Source organism: Cygnus atratus, chromosome 10 (genome assembly GCF_013377495.2).
Source record: "Cygnus atratus isolate AKBS03 ecotype Queensland, Australia chromosome 10, CAtr_DNAZoo_HiC_assembly, whole genome shotgun sequence".
In the NCBI taxonomy this organism is placed as follows: domain Eukaryota; kingdom Metazoa; phylum Chordata; class Aves; order Anseriformes; family Anatidae; genus Cygnus; species Cygnus atratus.
The window spans coordinates 18,124,780-18,137,029 of record NC_066371.1 but is presented as its reverse complement, the minus strand read 5'-3'; the positions used below and the strand labels follow the sequence as shown (position 1 = coordinate 18,137,029).

Here is a 12,250-nt window from a genome sequence, read left to right as displayed (position 1 = left end):
CTGCTGCTCTGAAAGCGTGAATGTGTGCTATGTGTATTCCATCTTTTCTACCAGTCCTGTCAGAATATCTTTTGGACATCTTTTTGTTGACACAGGGTATCTGCATCTGGGCATATTAATTCATCTAATTTCTACTGTTGGTAGAGTATTTTCAAGAGCATGAAGCAAATGTGAACATGAAGAAATATTGGATAATAAAAAGCATACTTTGGCAATCCTGGAGCTTGATATCATATTTATAATCAATGCTGGTCTGATCAGTTCTTGCAAGAGGAATATCTTCATAGTGTGGTGAAGAAATGCTTGAAAAATCAACAGTGGTAAATGGTTTTATGTCAAAGGAATGTGTATGATCATCCATTGCAGACAGATCCACTGGGCTAATTCCAAAATTAATCGGCCAAAACGGCATTTCTGTGTCAACCATTGTAATGCCTGAAAGCAAGAAAAGAAACAAACATTTTAAAAGAAGCTAGTTATTTCTGTAATGAGTTTGGGCACAAGCGGAGGCCCCATTGTCTCATGTCCGAAGTGTTGAGATGCAAACTCACAATCAGGTGCAGGTTTTAGGGAAAAGTCTAGTCTCCATCCATCTTTTTGCTTGAGTTTGTCATCATATAGTGCATTAGTCTGTTTAGAAATATTGCACAGATAACACTGGGCAGTTAACCCACCTTTGAGGTTCTTCTTAGAAAGGCTCTAATGTCATATGTCGTAAGAAAAAATGAGATTTGTTGGGATCCAAAGCTTAGGGTACCCTTAGAACAGAATGGCTTGTCATAGGTATGCTACTAGAGTGATCTGATCTGCATTCAAAAGGCAGCAGAGACAACTCGTGGGTTCAAAGAAAAATGGTAGTCAGATTCACAAAAAATTGACAAAAATATACGTAGAAAAAATAATAATCTAAACAATTCTAGATGGCCAGATAAAATTCAATTCCATTTTAATAGCATAATTTTGTACATTTATGTACTTTAGTAGGCATGCAAGTTATTAAAAAAATAATTGTGTGAAATGAAAATACAACTGGAAACAATTTTCACCATTTTTACACATATGGATTACACTGACTAATTTCATCTCTCTATAACATGAAAATGAACAGTTAGAAATCTTAGACAATTGATTTTTTGCTTTTACAAATTCTCATCATCTTTCTTCCTAAATGTGTGAAAATCTTAAGGCTTTTCGTACTAAGAAAAAAAAAAAGTAGTTAGCATTAAATAATGATGCTTTTACTCCAAAGAATCAGAAATACCTGAAATCTTTAGCTGGGCAAGTATGTATTATCCCTGAATCCTAAACCTAAGGATCAAGGAAAATTATTTTAGAACTTTCTAAATCCCATATGTATTTATGCAGTTCTTGAAAGCAGTAAACAAATAAAAAGCTTCAATCTGTAAAAATCTTCAGCAAATTGAGTAAATTTAGATTGAGATATAAAATGCTTATCTGAGTCCTCTTCTGACAGTTGGCTGAACCGGAATCCTTGATTTAGACATATTTCAACTATGAAAAACTTTGTATTCCAGTGAATGTTTCATAACTAGCATCCGTCTTTAATTTTCCATGACTTATAAAAAGGACATTTTAATCTAAAAATAGAATAGACAATATGGAACCGAAATAACTTGGTCACTTTGGCTGTTTAATTTGAACTTCAGACCCATCAAGTAAGTGGCTTTTAACCTCTAGATAACAGAAACTTATTTGATTTGATCTACTTTTTATTAGTCAAAACTACTCTGTCACACTGCCAAATCTGTTGTTGCAAAATGAATATAACAGAGCAAACCTGCTCTATTACTTTGAGATGATCCCTTATTTTGAGAGGGCTATAAATAAGTGCCACAGTGACTGTCCTCCCCTATCTACTGTGTTAAGCGCTAAGGTAGTAATGTCTGGACATAGTTCTTTCCCCAGAAAAGCCACTATCATTCTTTCCCCTTTTAGGGCTTGCAGAACAACCTTGAACACTGATATCAGCTGCTGTAAGATGTTTCTTGTTCTTAAGTTTCAGATAAGAAATTCCCACTGCAGTGTGAATGGAAGTGTTGCTACTATATTACACACTCCACAACATATGTGTTACCTCTAGTAGAGGGTAACCCTCTAGCTCCTTTATACTGCCATGCCTATTACTACGTCCCTAGTAACACAGAGTTCTGTAAAGCAAATGGTGTTTAAGGGTAAACTTTTGGCTAGGTTAGCCTCACACTCAGCCAACTGTCTACCTGTCCAAAGGTTTCAGCCATTGGATAGGATATACAGACCCATATGTTATTTTTAATGAAATAAGACCTGCCTACTAGCAACTGACAGAATTTCTAACTGCCACAAGTGGAAATTATCTTGTAATAACTCAGTAGAGGTTGCCAGAGTATCTTGGTGTTATACATGTTTGGAAGATAAAGTATCTTCCAAATAGTCAACTTTTCTGTAAGCACAAGATGTAAGTCCCTGGCCATTAAAACTGGGAACCATCCTTAAACAAATTTCAGAATAAAGCAATAAGATAGACTAAACTCCTTCTTAGGAGTCCCTTCATGTAATTAACCAGACCAACCCTAAAAAACAAACAAACAAACAAACAAACAAACCTACAGACATCTACAGTTTAAACATTGGCTTAAATCTCTTTAAGCAATTGACATAGAGAGGTATTTTCACATTGTACCTGGAGGGCTACCTCAAGGGTGAAGAAGGCTGCCTACAGGCATGGTCCTGGGTATAGCCACAGTTCATCCCCTGGAGTCCATAGGACTCAACATGGGCAGGTGCCCCCATGAGGTTATCATATGGCCAAGAAACAACTGCAGGCAAACGTGTCATTAGAAGGCAGGGGGATGCTCATACTTAGTGCGGCCCTTGCACAGACCCCTTCCCTGCACTGGAGAAGGGCTGAAGAGGCTTGAGGCTTAAGGCAAATGCAAGCTTCAGTTGCTCACTGAATAGAGATATACTCAATCGCTTGCCACTAATCTCATTTTTTGTATTATACACGAAGCAGATGTTAAAATTAATCGGCTTTCCTGAATCATCCGTTGAAACTCTCTAACAATACTCAAACAATCTAGAGGGACTAGCACTCTGGATTACCAATTAAAAAAAAAGTTTGCAAACTGCTGTGAGCTATAGAGCAAGTTAATGCTTGCCTATATTTCACTTTATAACACGGTGAATGATTGTGATGTGTTGGAGAATTTGATTATGTTTAACTTATGATTAATTATAAGAAAATTCTGAATCGTTATAACGCATAGTGTGTATGAAATTCACTATGCACAGATATCCTATAGCTTAGAAAGACTCAGATATCTAAGCGTGTAAGTGGAGGGGTCTGGCTTGCTGCAAAAGCTACAAAGGTACGATAACTCCTCAGCAGCAATCTTCTGGTTACACAGTTAGTACAGCTAGCTTGTTTCAGCAAAGTCTAACAATAAAGCCAGAGGAGTTTCACTGTAAAAGTATTTCTAGCCTTGAACTGTGATGTTTTGGATTTTTATGAGGTTTTAGAAGCAGCACATTAAAAAAAAAATCTGTTATTTTAACAGTCGCTTAATTCAAGGGACTGTTTCATGCATTCTTGTTTTTCCTAACTGATTATTATTATTTTTTTAACTGTACATCTGTTCTCATCACACACATTCTGTATGCTAGGAATAGAGGAAATAAAAATGACAATATTATACCGAAGTAAAGAACAACCAATATTAAAAATATTCTACGATTCTGTGATTCTATATACTCAGAGGCATGGAAGAGAAGTGTGGGGGGATCTAACAGCTACTACAGGTCACGCAGTAATCCCATTTTATGTTACTCATATTTGCATTCTAAGGTAATAAAATCCTCAATCAGCAGAGACTTACAATACAATACAATACAATAAAAGCCCATAAACTGCACCCCTTCCCCAGGTTAACATCCCCTGACCAGTAATATCAGTTCTTCAGGCAACTAAAAAGGCTTTGTTAAATAATTCCACTACAAAAAATGTATACTTTAAGTTTTCAAAAATTCTTATGTTGTCTATGCTATAATTTTGTTTACGATGTCCACTCAGGTACCTAACAACTGTACTGTAAATACGAACATACAAACATATACTCAATTATGTGTGCATCTCTCTCTGATGTCTTCTTTTAAAATATATACGGGTCTCGCATGGTAAAATGCCTTAAAACAGGTAGGATTTACTCAACACAAGAAAGTTTGCATGTGTATTAACTGCTTTTCTGCCATTGAAAACAGTTAACTTCAGTTATGTTGTAAATTTCTATTTGCCTACTTCTGGATCAGAATATGTATATTAGAGCATTTCTTTATACAACAAAACAGCTAGGCATTGATGATCCCAAATCATTATTATTCATAAACATTTCAGAATTATTCACATTTCACATATGACTGATCTCAGTGGAATCATTAAATTGAATACAATTTGCTATTACAGTGGAAACAAAATTAATTTTACTATTTAGTCAAATTTGTATTATAAATACTAGAAGAAAGAAAAATGTGCTAATTTTATTTGTACATTACTGAAAGCACTGTATATAACTTTACTTGATTTCTGCTGTATCTTTGTCTTTTTTCCTCCTCATGAAAAGGTGAATACCAGCACTTCCCTCTGCAAAAATAATGTTTAATTGTAGTCTTCTCATGTTTTTTTCAAAAAAAACCCAAAGATCCAAAACACAAGTCTAATCAACTGACCACTCCAGGATTCCTTCATAAAACTCAAAGATGCTCATGTGAGATCCAGGAACCAAACAAAAGAAAAAGAACCATAATTTAAGTAGGCTAAAAAGATTTTCATATGTAAAAATCATTCTCGGCCAACAAAAGGTTGTGCCCAAGAGTAGCAGAGATATCATTCACACAAAGCCAAATGGACATGCTTCAGCATTTCATCATGAAAAACACGAGAGAATGCTGTTGAGATAACATTACATACGGAGAGATGATACTAGCTGCTATAACTCCCTTCACATGCATTTAATCTCATGTAACCAGTTTCCAACTATTGTCTACAAGGAAGTAAAAGATGGCACAGCACACGAACTCATCTGATATTTGTAAGAACTGTCAGCCACAGTGACAGCTTACACTTTGGTGCTGACTGTGAGAACTACCAGATCATTCAGTAGAAATTGAACGTTGAATTGATTTCCAATTCATAAGGGAGCTTTTCAGTACATTTTTTATATTAGGAAAACATAACATATTAGAGATTAACATGGTATGAAAAACATCCTGGATCACAGGCTACTCTTTGCCATAAACACTACCTGTGCTCAGTTAACCTGAAAGGCCTGTTGCACTGCATTCTAGGCACGCTCTTTCCAGACAAAACTACCAAAATATGACCCTGAAGGTATTTAGTGAAGCAGCCAGAACATCCTAGCCTAATGCAAGTTACAGAAAATCGAAAAAATAATAAATAAATAAATAAATAAAGCATCTCAGCTTTGAGAAGTAAATCAAGGCAATGATATACCATATGGGCAGATATAAATATGAACATACATACGTGTAATGTAAATTATTGTAGTTTTTAAAAATTAAAACATATTTCATGGAATAGTTTGAATTTCATCTCACATATAAATGTGTCGTACAGTTCGTCAAGTAAACTCATCTACAAGTGTTGCAAAACTTAATGGGAATTTTGCTAATTAATTTAATTAAAACAGCCTCACATCATCTCTGAAAAACGTAACATATAAGTTGGCTAAGATCACATAACCATTCATAGATTTTAAGAAAAAGGTAGAGATAGTGAAGAGTAAGCTTCATACCCCCGTAAATATTTATTTATCTATGTAACAATGAAACATTTCACGTGTGTGCCTTGCCAAAACGCATCTACCCTAAATGATTGTACCACATCCAATGAGTTAAAGAGCTTCATTAATCTTTTATAAGGGAAATGCTGCAAAGGCCTCTAACAGGAGAAAGGACAGTCTTGCAATAAGGCAATTGCACCCCGCTTTCAATAACTCAGTTTTTTTTGTTGCCTCTGACACAGAAATTGTATTTGGCAATGCATAAGTATCTTAAGCCAACATTTTCATCAGTGCTGTTTTCGGGTCCTGAATGTGAGGCATATGGTCTGATTTTGTGACACACTGTGTTCAAACAGTAATTAACTCATGTCTCTGGAAGGTGTAAATGGCGACCAATTCTAGTAAAGTAGCCGTTTGTTTTATTCATTGTTCTGTTTATTTAGGGAAAGTTGTGTCGTCTTACTACAGCTACTTCGTCCTGGAAGAAAAAAAAAAAACAAAACAAAACACAAAAATGCTCCTGTTTATGCTCTTTGCCTCAGTTCTCCACTTGCCCAGTGAAAGAAGGATACTGGCTTTTCTTCTTATTCTGTGTAAGAATCAAACTGCAACCTCTTTCAGCAGGGATGGTGTTGCTCTACACGTTTTTAATATTCCTAATTATGCCTGAGTGCAATCAGGTTTTAAGCTTAATCTGAGCCTTTGGGAGATACATTGTTTTCATGAGTAAAGAAGGTATTTTTCATGCAAAGTACCTGTAAGTATAACAGCCTTTACTTAATAGGCAAAATTTGCACAAAATAAAGGCACTATTTATCCAAATGATTTTGGCTAAACCAAAGTATGTACATTTTTTCTGTATTGTAAACAACTCAAAGCTCTTGGACATATTCCGTTTAATATATTAAAACAACTACTCCAGTGTGGTCTGCAGGTTCTCACATCGAACGCACCGCTCCATCATGTAGGACCCGTACTCCTTTGTGCTCTGTTGCTGCGGAGTCAGCAGAGGGAGCACAACATAACTAAAAAAGCTCTTTCCAAGAACTCCGCTGACACATTCGGTGATGCTCTTAAACAAACAAACAAGCAAAAAAGTACATAAAGAGCCTTGTTGGCTGATACCCCCAACTCAATGTTTGACAAAATCGCAAAGGATTTTTTGCCAAACTCAGTAGGCTTCAAACTGTGGTAAGAAAAACTAACAGCAAAAAGCCATAAAGACTTGTTTTAAAAATTCCGTTATAGAGTTTTGTAATATTATGTTCTCATTACCAAGAAGTGGAGAGAAAGAGGATTTTTTCTTTTTATCCATGGACATTGGTAAAGTTCTGGGCAGAAACGGATTCATTTATCCTAAGTGTGCACTGAACTGCAATACATTTATAGGACTTAAAATAGTTGTTCAAAGCAGCCTTTTCCCAAGCACATGGCAAATTAGAAATGGCTGTGATTGAGGAAAATAGAGCCAGGCTTACTTAAGTAACTGACAGAACAATTGTTGTTAAATTTCTTTATTGTAAATTCAGCCAGTTTGCTTTGAAAACTCAGTATTATCCTTGGCATTCCTGCCGTAGGACTGTATATTGTAGCAGCAACGAAAACACTTCTGCATGCACCTTGGACACCACTTCTGCTTGTACTGCTGTCTCACTTGACCTCCAATTTTTCTTTTAAGCATGAACTTAGCAAAACTATTTACAGGAATGGAAACTAAGATTACTGCAGAACAAAAGAACAAGGCTTATATGAATCTGTTGCAATTAGAGAAAGCTAAACTAAAGCTATAAGTTACAACAACAAAAATAAAAGCATGCTTCATCCCCACTTCTTAATTTATCTGTAAGAACAAAGAAAATATCTAGTGTCCTCTAGCAAAAGTTGAGTCAAAAACAGCTCCACGATAACAAGCGCCTTAGTGAAGCAGTAACCCCTTAGATGATGCGGTGCACTACTTTTAATTCAGCCCTGACTCCAAGCACAAGACATTTTCTTCTCTCTTCCTCAGATGCAGCCCTCAAGCCATCTAAACATGGCTCAAAAATGCATGCCTGTTAGAAAAGATAACTGTCAATACAACAAGGATGCAGCAGAAGCAGCATACTTTTGAAAGAACGGGATAAGCATTCTGTGTAAAGGCAAGCCCAGAGGTTCTAGACAACACGGTTTTGTTGCACCTTTGTGCCAAGGAGGAGGGATGTATCACCAGTGAGGCAGAGAGCAGCCAACAAGCACACTTCAAGGGTTAATCACTAAACGGGAGGATATGAGCTTATGAAAGTCTCCTTTTACAGTCTGCTGTACTAACCCGCAGAACAAGCACAGGACCAAAACTCTGATAGCAAAGAGCCGGGGCTGAGGGGAATGTTAAAGGTGTGACAAAAACACAGATACTCCCAGAAATGCCTTGAAACACTGCCACCAGATACAGGTTTCTGTCACATTACCCCAATGCAAACCGTGGATGCAGATGGCTTAACAAACTGGCTCAGAAATCCAAGTGCTGCACTGTCCAAGGGCTGCAGAGAACAGCGACACTCAGATCCTCCAAGAAGACAGATAAAAATTGGTGGTGAGGGGGGTTCATGCATCCACCTCTCACCAAGGCTGCATAGTACAACATCAGAAGAGACTCAAGAAATGGTGGAAGTCTGAACATGTAAGAAGTCTCAACATGTAAAAAAAGTCTGAACACATAAATCAGTAGGAAATGCATTTTATTCCTGTAGCTGAATTATAGCTACAAACTCTGATCACTTAAAAGCACAGCCCATAAAATCTATTACAATGTTTAGCAGGGATTAGCTAACAGGAACAGAAAAAAAAAAAAACAACAAGAAAAGCCCATTCAGGGAATAATAGACCTGTTTAATTTAAATATATTTTCTATTCTGTGCCTATAGCATTTACATAAAATGGCAAATGGCCTGGGTTCTCGCTCAAAATAGCTGCATTTTATATTCTCGAAGCAACATAAACCATTGTAAATAGAAATGCAAATGAGAAACAATCTCAAAAAATGCCACAGGCTACTCAGACACAGTACAAATTCTACAATCTTACTTTAATTACTTAATGGAGGTTTTTCGTTTCTTTTTCTTTTTTTTTCCTTTTTGTATTCTGATACTGGATAGATGTTGATGACACTGAATTATTTCAGGATAAAAAAGAAACTAGCAGTTTAAATAGAAATTGAGAATATCGAACAAGGGAAGATAAATGAATAAGAAATACTGATTTATATCTCTGAAAAGCTGTATAGACAGATAGCTCAGCTTTAAGAGGTAGAACACTTCAAGATCACAGAGAACATAACTACACAATTCTGGAAGTGACACCGTGCTGGGCTCCCAGTGGTAAAAGATTACAATAGAAATGGAAGCGTTCTGCTACTGTCACAAGTCTGGCAGAACACTGAGCTGTAGAGATAATTTCTACTCTGTTAACTCCAATTCAGCGTTTGTGAGAACAGACCCTCAATTTGTTCTTAGAAATACTTGAACAGAAAAACTACAGTCTTCTAGTTACAGGCAGCTGCAACCTGTGCTTTGCGAGGTGCCATGTATTGAACTAAAATTAATCTCAATGAAAAACTTGTCTTCCAACGCTTTTTGTTTGAAAATGTCTTTAAAATATCTCACCTTCTTGAAAATATGATTGTTATTTCATTCTGTTGAACAACAACAAGAAAAAACACCAGAAACAGAAGCACAAAACTGTGAAAAATAAGATATCTGGTTGTTGAAAGAAAAATCAGAATAAATGTGTACAGAATTCTAAACGGTAGAGATCATGTATCAGTATTTATAACATGCCTAATTGCATTAGGAGGGCTCAAATCTGGGTAATTTTGGTTTTGAATGATTTGATGAAATCAGAAACAAACAACATGCCTTTAACTTGCACTGGCAATATTGTAAAACTATCTCATGACATAAAATGTAGGCGTTACTCTCTATGAATCATTGTAGTTTAAAAAGGATACTGATAGATTGGCAATGAATCACATTCAATTTTGTAATCAGAAAGAGCTGGCTGCTTAAGGGAGACCTTTGCCCCCTTTGGCAAAGCAGACTAACTAAATGTGCCAAGCTACTAAGGAGTAGGCCTTCTCTTCTCATGTAAATTGCCTCATAAAACTGAAGTAAGTCATTGATTTTAAAATATACAAAAAAGTGCAAGCTTTATCAACTAGAACGTCGCCAACACAGATCAATTGACGAGAGCATTAATATTGTCAGAACTGCCCTTGGCTCAAAGACTGCACATTTTATAGCTGGCATTTATTTATTATACTGGGTAGACTTGGTATTACTCAGAGATCTAGTAAAAGTTTTACTAACTGCAGGAAATTCATATAATTCAAACACTTTATATTTGTGCAGCTTAAACCTACACCAATTTTTAGTTCTGTTCTTGTTTTGCCACCAAAGCTATCTGAGAGAACAGTCTCCTTCCAAATTCTTTGAAACAGAATTCTTGCTGTGCTAAGTAAGATGACTGAAGACCGTACTCCAAATATCTTTCCCTTTATCCCAATGATCTACAATAAGATAATATGTTTTAATTGATTTAAAAATCAAATGCTCTGTCACAAAATAGATACAAGTGTTATCCTGATTTCTCATACGCTGATTGGAAATACACATTTTTATTAACAGCAAAAAAAAGATAAATTAGAAATTAACAAGGAGTTAAAAAAAAAACAAAACAACAACAACAAAATCTTTTAATTCTGCAGGTTTTCGGCCCGGTTTATAAGTGCATGCTATTAAAATTACTTTAAAAGAAAATTTCACATTCAGAAGCCTCATATACAGACATGCACAACCTGATTAGTGACTGTGCTTTTAGATGCCATCAAGCTGGTTTTGAAGGCAGTAGTAAGTTTTATAGCTTCAACAGAAATTCAGTCTTTAGTCCACAGTTAGGTAAAGCACTCATTTACATGCTTTGTTTTGAATATTGTGTTATTAGTAAGGGATTTAAACACCTGTTTAAAGTTAAGTACTTTTAAAAACTCAGTTCCTGGCTACGGGAGGATTTCTTTAGTTAGGGTGTATTATTAAATTATGTACCATACATATGCATATAAACAAATATATCAATGTATGTTGTAATACTGATCCATAAGGAATTAGATTCTTGCAAAATAGTGTATTTTCAATGTAAAATTACCATTTATCACTAACTGCGGTGACAGCATTGTGCCCAGAGTCAATAAAAAAACTCACAGCTATCATGAAACACCAGTTTCAGAGCTTAGCCAGCTGCCGACTGTACATTTAATTAGGAGACAGCATTGTCCCAACATATTTTAGTGTAGTAGAAATGCTATCTAGTAAATTTATGCTGTGTTCACACGTGATGCATTATATGAAAATTTGCAAATTCCTCTGTGGCTTCATAAGCCTTTGCCAGACTAGCAAATATTTAAGCACGTAGTATGGCAAAATATACAAGAGGAGTGTAACCACTGCAGCTATTTACAAGACAATCTTATGCTCCGATGTTTAATTGCTTCCATTAGATCATTATAAGTGTGACTTTTAATGTATTTTAATACACGAATGATGGACTTTATTCTTTAAAAATGGTGCTTGGTCAATAATTATTGTAAAATTTCTTGCTAGACCGGTACCTTAACTGATAGATGTACTCCACTGTGGGATTCAAACCTGAATACACAGTTTGTACATCTTTTTGAGATGTTAATAACTTCAATAGTAATTGTTGTATGTTATGTCCACAATATCCAGTTAATATTTTTTTAAGACATCTTAGAATACTTTATACTAATACTGAAGAATATTTATAACATAAATACTTAATTAATCAAATAAAAATTTCTCAACCCATAGAATAGTAGCAGAGAATTTACTGAGATCTTTTTATGGATGCATAAGACTGTTGGTAAGAAGCCTGGGATTTTCTTTCTTCAGACTTCATCAAGTCAGTGCTTTTTAACGTTCACAAGACGTCTCTGTTTCCAAGAGATGAGATAATAAGGCATACAACTTTAACAGGGTAAAATATACTCATTAATATCCTAAATTCTGTTCCCTGCCATGGCAGAATACTGAATACTCCCACAGGAAGAGAAGGAGGAGGAACAAATGCAACATGAGTTGAAACTCATTCCTTGAATTAAATCCCACTTTTAAAGTTTTTCCTGGCAGTCAGATATGTTGCAAATTATCCATAAAAATGCTTCTCTCATATCAGGAAGAGCTGCTTTCCTCACAAAGCTGTCATTTTCTGAAATACTAAAAACAAAAACTGTATTTTAATATGGTAAGACTATCCGTAGGGCTTGTATTTTGATGGAACACAAATATATATTTTTATTTATTATGATTTTAAATATTCTAACCTATTGGACAATCACTAAATCCTAAAAGTTAAAAAGCACCATGTTCAATACTCATTCACTAATGTAAACAAGCTTAATGCTA

General features: G+C 35.4%; 1 protein-coding gene across 1 annotated transcript in view; it reads right to left on the bottom strand.

The window, feature by feature from the left end:
- The window catches only part of PPARG (peroxisome proliferator activated receptor gamma), a 58,200-nt gene that overhangs the window by 24,183 nt on the left and 21,767 nt on the right, over positions 1-12,250 (bottom strand). The window contains exon 2 of the mRNA XM_035558447.2: positions 208-435. Coding sequence (XP_035414340.1) covers positions 208-427 — 220 coding nt within the window. The 5' untranslated portion in view covers positions 428-435. The remainder of the gene's footprint in view (positions 1-207; positions 436-12,250) is intronic.